The sequence below is a fragment of the Myotis nattereri genome (genome assembly GCF_964212035.1).
Source record: "Myotis nattereri genome assembly, chromosome: X".
Taxonomy (NCBI): Eukaryota; Metazoa; Chordata; class Mammalia; order Chiroptera; family Vespertilionidae; genus Myotis; species Myotis nattereri.
The window spans coordinates 120855805-120870329 of record NC_138078.1 but is presented as its reverse complement, the minus strand read 5'-3'; the positions used below and the strand labels follow the sequence as shown (position 1 = coordinate 120870329).

General features: G+C 39.2%; 1 protein-coding gene across 1 annotated transcript in view; it reads right to left on the bottom strand.

The window, feature by feature from the left end:
* STK26 (serine/threonine kinase 26) overlaps positions 1-13213 on the bottom strand; it is a 56956-nt gene extending 43743 nt beyond the window's left edge. Inside the window, exons 1-2 of the mRNA XM_081115127.1 lie at positions 13083-13213; positions 12832-12982 (exon numbers count right to left, since the gene is read on the bottom strand). Of these exons, the coding sequence (XP_080971253.1) occupies positions 12832-12873 (42 nt within the window). The 5' untranslated portion in view covers positions 12874-12982; positions 13083-13213. The remainder of the gene's footprint in view (positions 1-12831; positions 12983-13082) is intronic.
* Between the last annotated feature and the right edge of the window lie 1312 nt (positions 13214-14525).

Genomic DNA, 14525 nt, shown 5'->3' with positions numbered 1-14525 from the left:
GTTATATAAAGACCTTCTTAAATGACATTGTCAAACTGTAATTTTCTGCTTCTTTAACTTAGTGATCATCTTATCTTTTACCCATTTTTATTACTATAATTCACTTTTCTACTAAAAAATTATGTCTAAAATTGATAGAGTTGATTAAAAACTCTATAGGCAAATGTTGAGCCTTATTTTCTTGATTAGATTAAAAGTGTCTTCAGACATAAAATATATTTCATGCACAATATACAGTTGACTCTTGAACACTAGTTAAAACTGTGCTGATGCATTTATATGTATATTCTTTAATAAATATACACTCTGCCCTCTGTATCCATGGAATCAACCTACAGATGATGCAAAACAGTATTTTCCATCCACAGTTGGGAATCTTCGGATGTGAAGGGCTGACTATATGCATTCTATATGCACTGCTCTACACCATTTTATATAAGAGACCTGAGCATCTGAGGATTTGAGTATCTGCATCAGAGGTTCTGGAAACAATCCCTCACAAATACCAAGGGATGATTGAAGTTAGGTTTTTTGGGTGTCAATAGTTATACCCAGACTTTTGACTGACCAGGATTCAGTTCTCCTAACTCCCATGTTGTTCAAGGGTCAACTGGACATTTTGTATGCATATATATACACCCCCATCAATTTTCTCCCACAAAAACTTAATCTACCACTCAGAATAATGAAAAAAAAAAAGGGTCACAACAGTAATTATGTATCCTGGAAAACAGACAGCTACCACATAAGCGGTGAGAGATATAAAATAAACATATCAGAATTTTTACACCCAAACAAATTGTATTCCCTAAAGTCTCTTAGGGACTCAAGGGATTTATTCTAATGATAATTAAACATCCTTTAAAATCTAGAGGTACATTTCTGCACATGTTTTTGAGCATCCTCATTGGTGGCAAACCTTTGATTATCAGGGTTAATTTTGTTTTTATTGGTTGTGTGTTCATTTTAGAAATTGAAAGTGATTTAGGCCCAAGACTGATGAATGAAGTGGGTAATCAAGTTTGTTCACATTGTTTGGTGTTGGCAAACTCATTAAGTAGGCCCTATTTGCTTTTGTCATTTTCAGTCCTAATCCTTTGTTTCAACTAAGCTCTGAGCTCTTCTACATGGTACCTGTTGGAAAACAGTAATTCATTAATCTGATAATATGGAGAATATTTTAGAGAGCTGAAGCTGGAGTCAAAAAGGTCATTTAGGAAGTGACTTGATATTTCCTAATGGTTCAGAAGTAACTTCCTCTCCTCTCCAGGAATTTACATATGTAAACACAACTTTCCAAAGTTTTTACTGTGAATGGGTAGTTTTCACATAATAGCAGTCCAGGGTTATTAAGTCCAGGACTTGGAGGGGGGAGAGGCGAGTAATAACAGCATGAAGAAAAGGAATTATAAATAATAAAAATTGGCGATATATCAAAATTGGGAAAAAAAGTCTTAAAAATGTCTATGCTTGGGGGGAAATATTGCCATTTACTGGCATATAGGATACTGGCATTTTATTTTATATTAGCCAAATTGCATTTTTATAACTCTAAGCACAAATAGATTTCATGTTCTTAATAAAACTGTTTTCATTTGAAGATATGAGCATTTACTAAGTGTTCAAACCTACCTGGATCAAAGAAACAGAAGTTGATGGGTGAGCGAGATTTTGGAAGTTGTAGAATTTAACACAATGTTGAGCTTGGCCTCTTAGAATGATAATTGGAAAGCACGTTATGTTATGTTATTTATTTACTAGAGGCCCGGTGCATGAAATTCGTGCATGGGTAGGGTCCCTAGCCTGGCCAGTGATCAGTGCCGATCTGTGGAGAAATCAGTGGGGTAACTGAGGGGCCCCTGCTAGCACCCACCTTGGCTGGCCTGGGGCCTGCAGGCAGGGGGGCAGCTCCTCCATTGAGCTTCTGCCCCCTGGTGGTCAGTGTGCATCTAGCAACCCATTGTTCTGCCTGTTTTCTACTGTTCAGTCAATTTACATATTAGGCTTTTATTATATAGGATTTGTTTATCTATTTATTTTAAAGAGAGTGGAAGGGAGTGCCAATATTTTAGCCACTAAGAAACACCAGCTAGAGCAGAAATCATGTTATTTTTATTTCTCACAATTTCATCTATCTATTCCCATGCAGCACCTCCAATATCGATCTTCACTCTTGAACAAACCTGTAACTAATTACTTCTGCTGGGATGTGTGGCACTTAAAAGTCAACATTTCTAAAAATGAACCAATTGTCTTTCAAACTCAGCCATATCTTTGAGTCTTTACTCTCCCATCAAATTTCTCCCCTTTCCATATCGAATTAGTCACCAAGGTCTGTTAGTCTTCCTTGAGTGGTGCTCAGAGTGATCCTCAGACCAGCAGAACATCTGGGAACTCATAAGATATGCAAATTCAAGACCCCACTTCAAACCTACTGAATCAGAAATTCTAGATCTGGGGCCTGGCAATCTTTGTTTTAACAAACCCTCTAGGTCAGTGGTTCTCAACCTTCCTAATGCCGCAACCCTTTAATACAGTTCCTCATGTTGTGGTAACCCCCAATTTCATTGTTACAAATTGAACATAATTAAAGCATAGTGATTAATCACAGAAACAATATGTAATTATATATGTGTTTTCCAATGGTCTTAGGCGACCCCGGTGAAAGGGTTGTTCGACCCCGAAAGGGGTTGCGACCCACAGGTTGAGAACCGCTGCTCTAGATGGTAATTGTGTATGCTCAAGTTTGTCCATCACTGCTCCACATTAAAATCCTTATTTCTACAGCCTGAGCCATTACAATATTTGCATAATATATATAGCCTTCCACTTCTCTAACCTAGCCTGTTGGGTTGGAAGCCTAATGCAATCTCCAAAAACAAACAAACACACAAAAAAACAAAAAAATTGATCTCATAAGTTTACTTTCTTGCTGAAAAACTCCTTGTTGTAGACAGGATTAAATAAACTGTCTGGAATTCAAGGCCTTTTATAATTTGGTCCTATCAGTTCATGGCAATAAGCACCTACCTCAAACTTCTGTTATAGAAAGAACCTTGTGTGTGCTTCTTTGTCCTTTTCTCTTATCTATCTTGCATTCCCCTTTAAGGGTCTGTTGAAGGCTGACCTGCCTAGAAGCAATGTGGTGCAGTGGTATAAAGCATGAGTACCTAGCAGAAAGGTACTCCGTAAATGAGAGTTATTTTCCTTAGTCCAGTCTTCCTTGGAATGCTTCTATGGCAGTTTCTATCCTATTTGGAATTCATCACTATTGCTCTGTGTTCTTAGATTTCTATATGTACCCATGTCTAGTTTCTCCAATCTCTATATATATAATCTATCTATATATAAAAGGCTAATATGCAAAATATCCCCTCAGGAGTTCGACTGGGAGTTCGATCACTCACTATGACCTGCGCTGACTACCAGGGGGTGGTGTGGAACGAAGGAAGGTCCCAGCCAGTGGCCAGCAGCCAGGGGAGGGAGACCCCGGCCAGCAGCCAGAAGGCCCCGATTGGCCCTGATCACAGGCCAGGCCTTGGGACCCTACCCATTATCTCAAAGATAGACATTGAGCACCTCATTCGATACAAAGTAGACCTTCCAAATTTTGCTGCAAATACTTTTCTAGTTTAAATTACACCATTATTTCATGCAGACTAAGCATGAAAAACACTAAACCTGGATCACCAGGGTCCAACGTGGGAAAGTCAATTTATTATTACTTACTGACAGGCATATGGGAAGGCTCAGAGTTAAATTGAAACAAAGGAATTTGAACTAAAACTATAGAAGCAAACAGGATCCTAATTAATGAGTTTGCTAACTGTCCTTCCCATTAGGTCAGTATCATTTAAAAAGCATACATTTGAAATATGCGTCTTTCCCTGAAGCTGCCAGACACACTGACTATACCCTCCTTAACCACAGAGGTCAAAGTTGTATTTTCTATCACCATACTTAGTAGCATATGTGCATGGTTTGCTGATTGGTTTATTTTGTGCTTCTGCTTAAAGTTAAGGCTGGCATCAGGAAATTGAGACCAGAGAGTTGAGAAACTTTCCTAGCTATAGCGGTCAGACATAATCATGAGGCAGAGGCTTTGGGAAGAAATTATGACTATGATTACTATTGGCTCAGCTTCCACCAAATTTCTTGCATTAATAACAACTTATACCCCACCTAATTATCTGTGTTGCTCATCCCTTCCCCATCACCCACTGCTGTGTTATTTATACTATTCTGCATCAACAAATTAAATCCCAGTTTGATATACTGCAAAATAATATGTTCAAAGCCAATGGTTTAATGGAAAGCTGGGGGAGGGGATAAAAAGGCACTAACCACATGACTCAAAAAATGCATTTTCAAAGAAAAATCTGGATTGTCTAGATATCCTTGAAGTATTTTTTCCACCTGCCAAAAATTCACTACTAGTATTGTGTTACTAGGCACTCTTGAAACCTGGTAGAGTAATTCACTAGTGTGCTTAGAAATTCCCTAACACATCTAGTGTGATATGGATTTCTTATCCAGGAAAACTTCATTAAGATGATAGTGGTAAGCTGTTTCTATAATTCAAAGCAACTGTTATTCTCCAGCAACACACTCTATTGTTCTGTAATAAACAAATTGAAAAATCCAATGATGGTGGATTTGAATCCCTATTCTTTTTTAGTCCTTTGCATTTTAAACTAATAGAGTTTTACATATTTATTTTCCTTACTTTTTTTAAACAGATGAAAGGGGCTTGGAAAAAAATCACTAAGAACACAATCTCTGTACAAGTATCACAAAGAAAGGTTGAAAAGTTTTTCTGTAAACATTTTTCATAAGAAAAAGACAAAAACATATTTCTTTTTTGATTTCCTTAACAGCACACTTTTTAAGTTACTTGACCAGAAAGAAGTGGACACCTAAATATAAAATTAGAATATTTTCAACTCTTTCACCTGAGCTGTCTACGATTTTGCTTACTCTAGTCCAAAAGAAGTATGAACCATAATTTTGTTCTCATTTTGCTAGAATATCCAGAGCTATGTCAGACCAATTGGCTAATCTGCCATTTTAGAACATGGATCATTCTAATCCATGACCATATGATAAATGAAGGAAAGGAAAGCCCAGTGGGATTCTGTCAGGAAAATGCTGGAACAAGTCCAGAAAAGGTTGAGAGGGAGGGTACCTCTATCTCCAGTGAGGTAAATGCTAGTGAGAAGTGGTGGGGAGAGACAGGCAGGAATAGAGAAGATCGGATCTCCTTTGTACTAGGTTTCCTAGTTTCTCTGAATGTGCAAGTCAGGTGATCCACATATAATCATATAATTCCTCAATTATATGAAATTTTAGGAAGGGGCAACAAAGAGAATGGTGGTTAGAGTTGGCCAGCAATTTGCTATTTTGTTTTTAAATCCACATTTGAAGGCCTTTTCCTATTGGATAACTCTTCCTATTTCATAGTATTGTTGAGAGGAATTAGTCGATATCTTTTGAAAATGTTTGATTTCTATAAGCATTAATTCAAAGATGTTGTCCCTACCATATAACACCTTAGTCTAAAATGGCAGGCAACCATATGAGCGATGTACTTCAGATGGAGTCAAAATGTCATTTGAGTATATTTTATTGATTTTTTGTTCTTTTAAAAATGAGTTACCACATGGCATTCCTCCAGAGACACGTTGTTTTATATGTTCCTGTGGTAGAAAGTCTTTGGGACTTAGTGATGAAAAATGAAAAGGAGTTTGTTGCATCACAATATTGGTGTTAATTTTTGTTCTCCTAATCCCATTTTTCTAGCAACAATTAAAACGAGTAAAACTACCACTCTTTCAAAAGACATCATTCAGTCAAAAATGATCATTAAGCTGTCCAAAATTTACTATTAGATTTCCTTTTTTAAAGGCACTATTCCCTGTAAAATATGAACATCCATGGGAGAAGTCATACACTAAGTCATTAATCAAAAACACCTTACTATGAATGAAATTTATCAAACTTTTCTAATGTGACAGCTGAGAGAGAAACGTAGTTTCTTTTTTTATTTGTTTGTTTCGGAGGGGTGGAAACAGAGGGAAGGTACAAGAGGTCCTTTTTCTCCCAAAGACACAAATTTGTCTGGAATCAGCCCTAGTTACAGAAAGCAATGAGGCTCCTTATTCCCTCAAAGGCCTTGGAAGGTAAGGGAATGAGAGCTTTTGTGTGAATAGCTGATTATTTACAAGTATATTTTCTTAAATATAATACATAAAAATCATTTCAATAAGGTGAAAAAATCGACATTGTGTATATATAGACGAGTCTTTATGAACTACAATAATTTAAACATCACACAATATATATACTTAAAGAAACAGAATGGAAAAAAGTTAGAAAAGTCTAATCTATACTGCACTCAGCCAACACTTTTACATATAATTCATACCTAATAGTCCTTGCCTTTAAGAAATTTACAACCTAGTTTGGAAGACAAGTATAACATATATAATTAGACAAAATCTAAGGCAGCATATAAATCAAGGACTGAGTTGTCGACTACTATCAATAGATAAAATAGGTGCTTGGAAATGGGAGAGATTTCAGTAGCCTGGAACATTCAGAGAAAGTTCATGGAGAAAGTAAGATGGAGACCCTGAATATCAGGTAGGATTTGGTCCGTCAGTGATTACTAAACTGTAACTGGCATAGTATAACAAAATGGATTTTTTTTTCCTTTTTTTTAAATATATTTTTTATTGATTTTAGAGAGGGAGAGGGAGAGAAAGAAACACCAATGATGAGAGAGAATCATTGATTGGCTGCCTCCTGCACGGCCCCCACCAGGGATCAAGCCCACAACCTGGGCATGTGCCCTTGACCGGAATCGAACCCGGGACCCTTCAGTCTGCAGGCCAACTCTTTATCCACTGAGCCAAAGCAGCTAGGGCAAAAAGGGATTTCTTATTGAAAAGTAGTGATAACTAAGTTTATATCTGTAGCAAGGAGCTAGATAACAGAAAGTCTGGAAAGTTGAGCAGAGGATTTGGGGCCTGGTGGTGGTAATGGCATGTGTATGTGTATGGAGGGGTACTGGATTTCAAAAAATGTGGGTTATCGCACAAAGGATAGATAAAATAATGACATGAAAACATTGCTTGGCAGGATTAACTGTCCATATACATCATAAATTTTATAAAGGAGCTTAAAATATATCCTACAAATGATAGTTAATACATCTTAATAACATTTCTTTGAGGCAAAGGAAATTTAGCTTTTATTATTCCTCATTTCATAAATAATTTGTTCAAGGTCATTAAATAAATGAAAGCCAGAATAAAAAAACACAGTATCACAATGCTCAATGTTTCTCAAACACCTTCTAAATAATATTCTCTCATTTTTTATGACTCAAGCAAGGGAGGTAGATGATGGACCTTTGTTGTCAAGTGCCATTTCTAGACCCTGATTAGTGTTCAAGGCACATGTCATACCACACCTAATTACTGTTTACTCTTCCTATAGCCTCTAGCCCCCGGACACCATACTTTCTAACCACCCCCAACTTTCCCAGCTAACAGTTGTCTTGAATTATCCTGTCCCAGATGATCTTCTGCCATTATCATTACCATATTCAACATCTCTGTATCAACCACTCACCAACTAGGACAATGGTTTGAGTTTAATCAATGCAAGGCAATGCTTTCCACTTTTACCTCAAATTGCAAAACTGATTATTACCTTCGGAAGGTACAAGGGAGGTTAGAACTTCACATACTAGATTCTGGCATCAAACCAAAATCCTTTTCTCCAATTTAGGTTTCATGATGAGAGTGAAAGTTAAGGAATTCCCCTCAGTTAACTCCCTCTGGATCCTGACACATTTTCTCTTCCTCCCATGCACCTTAAAGTCACTGGTCCTTTCCTTACAAGCTGATCCTTCACCTATACTTCCTATCTCATGAGTGCCCTCACTTAAACATTCTCTCTGTCATTATGACCCTCTCCCTCCTTGGTGGCTCATATTCTTCAGTTTCAAGAAAAGAGACTGGCCGAAACCGGTTTGGCTCAGTGGACAGAGCGTCGGCCTGCGGACTGAAGGGTCCCAGGTTCGATTCCGGTCAAGGGCATGTACCTGGGTTGCGGGCACATCCCCAGTAGGAGATGTACAGGAGGCAGCTGATCGATGTTTCTCTCTCATCGATGTTCCTAACTATCTCTCTCCCTTCCTCTCTGTAAAAAAATCAATAATATATATATAAATAAAAGAGACTGGCATATAGCAAATGCTTAGTAAATGTGTGATAAATGACTAAAGCATCAAACCTACATTTTCAAGTATTTGCTGAACATTTTTTGAAAACACCTTGAGGCATATTGATATACAAAAATGTATAAATTTAATGTATACAATTTGATGAGTTTGGACATAAGCATGCATGTGTGAAACCATCACCACAGTCAAGATAAATAGATGTGTTCTATATTTTAACTTTGTCATCCCATTGTTACCTCAAACCTAACAGAAACTAAAAAGTAAAGCAACGAACCTATTTCTTTCCACTCAAATATTTACTCTTTTATGATGTAAGACATGTTTTTCTTTGAAGTTTTCAGTTATAAACCATACTTAAATTGAAGATATTTCCCCTTAAACAGAAATCACTAACTTCCTATTAGATCTGGCTCTTCTCCGTGACTTTCCAATTATTTAAGATATATCATAATTCTCCCAGTTCCCCATATTAGACACCACAAAAGCTTATATTCCTCTTTCTTTAACTGGCTAATTATTAAATCTGGTAATCATATATTTTTTCTTCATAGTATTAGGCATATGGAAGGCAGGTAATGCAAGGTCCATTGCATCTGGACAGACATTGCCCCACTGAAATAGCCTCAGTAGATCAAATGGCCTCAAGTCTCTCAATTCTCCAGGTCATCCATTCATCCAATGTTGAGGTTGCTCTTCCTATATATAACTTTGTTCATTGCATTTCCCTTATTCAGAAATGTATAATGGCTAGTCCAAAGGCCAAAATCCTTCCTTAGAATTCAAGAACCATTATAATCTGGACCTAATAAATTTTTCCAATTTTGCCTTCTATTATTTCTCTAGAGGAATTCTTCATCATAGTCCAAGTGATTTTATCCCACTCTCAAAGATTGTGTGCACACACATACTTGGCAGGTGTGCCCTTCCCTGTCTACAAGCATTTTCTCAGATTTTTTCTCTGCTTAGAAATGCTTTCCCCAATAAAGATCCTAACAACAATCCTTTGGGGTCAGTTTATCATCTGTAAATCTTCAACTCTTCCACTCAGAAAATTTTATTATAGAGTATGTATCACATATTTTGCAATAGTTGATATTTCATGTGTTAGATTTAACTCCCTGACAACATTTTAAGATTTTCAAAGGTAGTGAGCATTTAGTATATATACTTCTGTACCCTTCCCAGAACCCAGTAACTAAGTTCACCAATGCAAGCCAATGTTTTCTACCTCTTAGAAGCCTTCAATAAAGTGTTCATTAATCCTTAAACATCATTTCCATCTCAAACCTCAAAGCTCAAGCCATTCAAAAATAGTACCAACTTGGTCCCATTTAAAGATACATGAAAGTTAATTTTTAAATTCTTTAGCAAAAACTTAAAAATTATTTCACAAGAGAAATAACATAAACACAACATAACAGTACTCCAATTCAGCATTTAACTTTATTCTCCTACTTACATTTTATAAAATATTTAACAACCAGTGTAGAATACTTATCTTTAGAAATACCAATGCAGGTTCTAAGGGGAAATAACTTAAACTTAAGTATGATTTATAACTAAAAACTTCAAAGAAAAAAACATGTTTTAAATCATTAAAGAGTAAATATTTCAGTGGAAAGAAACGGGTTTATTGGTTCATGTTTTTTTAAAAGTTGTGCTATAAAAAATCTGTGCTTTAAATATTTTTCAAGAGTTTAGCTCCTGGCATGGAAAATTCCTTTAGTTATATACTAAAGAAGTAAAGCACAAATTAAATACAAAAAATTCATATCCTCGACTTTGGTGTAATGTGGCAAAAATGTTCATTACCACAATATTAAGAAATATCAACAATGAGTTTGAATAACTAATTCATAAGGAAGAGTTTAAACTGGACCAAATCCTGGGTTTTCTTTCGTCACTCCAAGTTTCTTTTCTATTTTAAACTAGTCGCAACAGAAATTTCTTTGTTTGAAAGTCAGGAATGCTGGAAGTCTTAAGTGATAGAACAGGTAGCTCAGCTTCTACTTCACATCTCTCCTGGGGCGGGGGGTGAGGGGGAGAAAAACACTGTGGATAAAGTAATTTTGTTTTTATTTCTGGAAAAATCATTTTTCCCATCAATCTTCATAATTCTCTAAAATAAACTGTTAAAAAGTTATAGGCCAGGCGACCACTTCATCCTGATTTGTGGAAATACTTACTATACATTAATTTCAAGAACACATGGCTAATCCAAGTTTTCTTACTAGTCTAAAGGTCTAAAAGTTACTCCTAACTCTTTAACAAAACTCTAGGGGAATTTCAAAAGCTCATGATATATTTCTGCATCTCATCTGCAATATTTTTGAACAAAATAATAGTAAAAGAAATCTCGGCTCAAGCCACACTGCACGCCGTCAAATTTATTTTTAGAGTACTGTACAATTTTAACTGTGGAAAACATTTGTGTTGCACCAAATGCTTAAAAACCACCTATACTAGAAAATGGAAATAAGAAGTTAAGACTTTACCATTTTTATTAAGACAGAGAAAGTGACAAAAAATATTTCTCTCTTCTTTGCTAATATTGAGATGATTGCACTCTCCAAATTAGTTGAACAAAGTAATCACAACTTTGGGAAGGCATAAAGTGAAAGATAGAATTTGTCATTTAAAATACATGATTCACAGTCTAAACCATTTTAATTAACATTTAGAAATTCCAGAGATAGGGAACTCAGATAATTCAACAAAGCTGGGAGCAGTAAGAAATACTGAACAGCAAGCAGTTCCTAAACCATATAAATCAAATAAAGACAAATCAAATAAGGACCAGAAACCATATAAATCAAATAAAGTCAAGACAAATGAAAAAACCCCAGAAACTATTTTCTCCTTAGTACACAGATTTTTCCAGCACACTGAGTTTTTCATAATCACAAACTTGGTGAAGGGGAGGCACTCACTCTGGTGACAAATACAAGCAGACTCTCCAGCACACAATGGAGAGAAAGGCTTGGAAACCCTCGGAGACAAACTTTACCTCTGTAAAGATCTTCTCTCCACATAGTGGAAAGAAGGGTACTGTGAGAAAATCTTCACACTTTCTTCCACATCAGACAGAGCAAAACTGTAGTGTTGCAAACTACTAATTCCCTTAATACAATCAAAGGCAGAACTGAATGAATGGGGTGTGGGGCAGGGCCCATGGGGGAAAGCGGGAGGGATGAGGGGGTGTCCTGAAAAGAAAAAAAAATGGGGGGCATTTTGTAAAGATTGAATGGATTAACCTTTTTAGAAGCCCTAATATTTCTTATTTTCCCCTTTTTCTTCCTCTCATTTTCATTAAATACACACAGACTTCCTGGGACTCAACTTAGACTTGCTCTATAGTTTATTCAGCTAAATGGCCTGGTGCTTAGGACACACTGGAGCCCTTAGATTAGATATATGTCTAACACAAACAGTCATTTTTTTTGGGGGGGAGTATCTTAAAAGTAACTTTTTTGTGACCGTGTATAAAATGTGACCGATTGCTTTAAAAAAAAAAAAAAGATGATTTTCATGCATCAATTAGCAGTACATTGAGGCCCTAATGAAATATAAGCTATTTACTAATGAAAAAAATTTTTGAACTTGGAAAAAGTTTGCTTTCACATTTTTAGAAGATAATGAGAGACTGAGGCTTTAGTGTTTCTGGTCTCTCTATATAAGTAGGTTGTTTAGGCTATGTGACAAAGGAAAAAATAAAACGTGAATGCTTAAAAGTTAGTAGACTTGGATAACATTTAGTAGATAGCTTGAAATGCACTGATTAAAAACAGTAATAGCATAAAAAGTATGGATATAGCTACTTCTTCTTTAATAAAATGAAAATATAATAAGGGGGCTGAGTAGATCTCCAGTAAGAAGTTGAGTCCCATGCAACAGTCCCTTATCCAGTACAAAAAGCTTCCTTTAACCACATGCAACAGTCATCTTGTGGGAAAGGCAGAGGAGGGGGCTAGAGAGTCATCTCCTAGGTGACTCTGATATGGGATCCTGCATTTCTCACACGGAACTATGGGTTGGGCCAGGTGGGGGAGCGAGATACAACTTCGCCCGTAAGCTGCACCAAAAAGGGAAACGAAGTCACCTCGCTCTTCACTCTATGCACACAGGAAGAGCCCAATTCAATGTCGCTGCCAACAACACCCCCTAGTCTTGCTCCGCCCCAACTTGTATGTGTTGGGGGGGGGGGAAGGGGAGGAGTAGGCACAACTTGCGTTTTATCCCACAGATTCGGAGGCGCCTCCGTCTTTCCCAAGTTAAGTTCTCCCTTCTCCAGTGCCCAAGGGTACCACCCTCAGCAGGCGCAGGTGTCTCACTCTGGCCTATTTTTATAACCGACCCCCATCCCGACATCGACGAGCGCCCCAGTCCTTCCCCGCCTTCCCAGCACAGTGCACCGCCGAGCCTGAACACCAGAAAAGACTTAGAGCCCAATTCCCAGGTCACCTGGCCAGAGCGCCGGCCCTGCCTTCAGGGGAGTCCTGGGGCCGCCTCAAGGCCAGTGCCCAAAGCGGAGCGCGCCCAGGCAGTCACGTGGGTGCCGGGGGCGGCCTGGGCTTCCTCACCTGCATCCCGGGCACTCGGACAGCCACCGGTGAGTGGGCCATGAAAGCGACTGCTGCTCCGCACGGCTTCTGTGCTGGTGGCGCCTTGGGCTGGGACTGGCTCCTCCTCCAGGGGTAGCTCTGCGGCCCTCCCAGGCTTTTCGACCCGGGCCTGGAAGGACACACAGAAGTGGGGTTACTGGGCTAGTGGCGCGCGGCCACGGGCTGGGAGGTGGGCATTTCGCGGCGGGACTCCCTGGGACTCAGTCTACCTTTGTGGCGCCCCCCGGCCGCTGTTGCCGCCGCCTCTGCTGGTGCTCCTACTCCTTAATTCGGGGCGCCGTGTGTGGCGGTGGCTGGGACCTGGGCTCCAGTGATGCCGCTCGTCTGCGCCTCGCCGCTTTAGGAAGAGGAGGTGGAGGCGCCCCAGCTACCCGCCCGCTCGGCTGGGCTGGCCCGGGAGGCGGTTGGGGGCGGTTCCACCACTGGCCCTGCCCCCGCCCCATAGCCGGGCGGTGTCAGAAGAGCTAAGACTCTGAGGGAAGGGGTTTGCCTGGGGTTGCTGGAGCCTGAGAGGGTGGAGACTCTCCAGACACGCGGAGGGGAGAACCCAGGGACTGGGGCACCTGGAACACAGCTCGGCCTGGACAAAGAATGGAAGAGTTTGGGTGACTCTGGGAGTAAGAGGACGTCCCAGACGCGGCCACGTTGCAGGCAGGCGTGCAAGGCTGGGGCACACGAAGCCTGGGAGACCTCTTGAGTTGAAACTTGGGGAGTGTTGGCATCCTGATCTGGTCAAGGGTGGGGGCACAGAGAGCCACCGATTTAGTGGACTCTTGCCTAGTCTCGGAGTCCGGTATCCCCAGCTTGGGGCCCTCACGCCTTGGGGCAGATCCATAACCACTCTCCTGCTTTCCGGATTCCCTGCCCCCAGACATGCTTCAGGTGACTTAAATCTGAGGCTACCCCTACCTCTTGTGCTATCATTTGGTGGGGGGCAGCCAGACTAGGGGTTCTCTTCACCACAAATTCTGCAGGTGTAAGAGAGAGGTAAGTTAGAAAATAGATGATTCATCCGCAGAAATTTTAATGAGAATAATGGAGATATGGGAAATGAGATTGGATCAGTAGCAGTACATATTACTGAACTCAGCATACACAGCAGTGGTTTTAGCAACTCCCTGCCTCCACCCCATGTTAGGTTCCACTCCAAGAGGGAGTAAAGCTCGTTTGAGAGTACCCTAATAATAACAGTAACAATGATAATAACAATTACAGGAATCTCCTTCTGAAGGGACCTCTGACAACCCACAGGGGTTACCTATATTTTAAAAATGTAATATCCAAGTGCTAGTTTAAAATGAGGATGAAATTCCCTATCTTGCAGGTTGTTATAGGTCTGTACACAACATAATGTTGGGGCTCTATAGACACTCAATATTTCTTTTGTTCCTTTTGAATCTTTCTCAAAGATAGCCTATTATGGTTATCAAAATTATTATTAATGGATGTCATTGTCTTTATACCAGAGACTGCTAAATACTATAAGTGTTACCTTGCTGAATCTTTTTACAAGGGCCCTCTGAGGTCATATAGCACCACCCCCCCACCCCCGCCCGACACACACACATTTTACAGATTTTTTAAAAAGGCTCAGTGAGGTTAAATAATTTTATTTTTAAAAAATAATTTTTTATTGATTTCAGGGAGGAAGC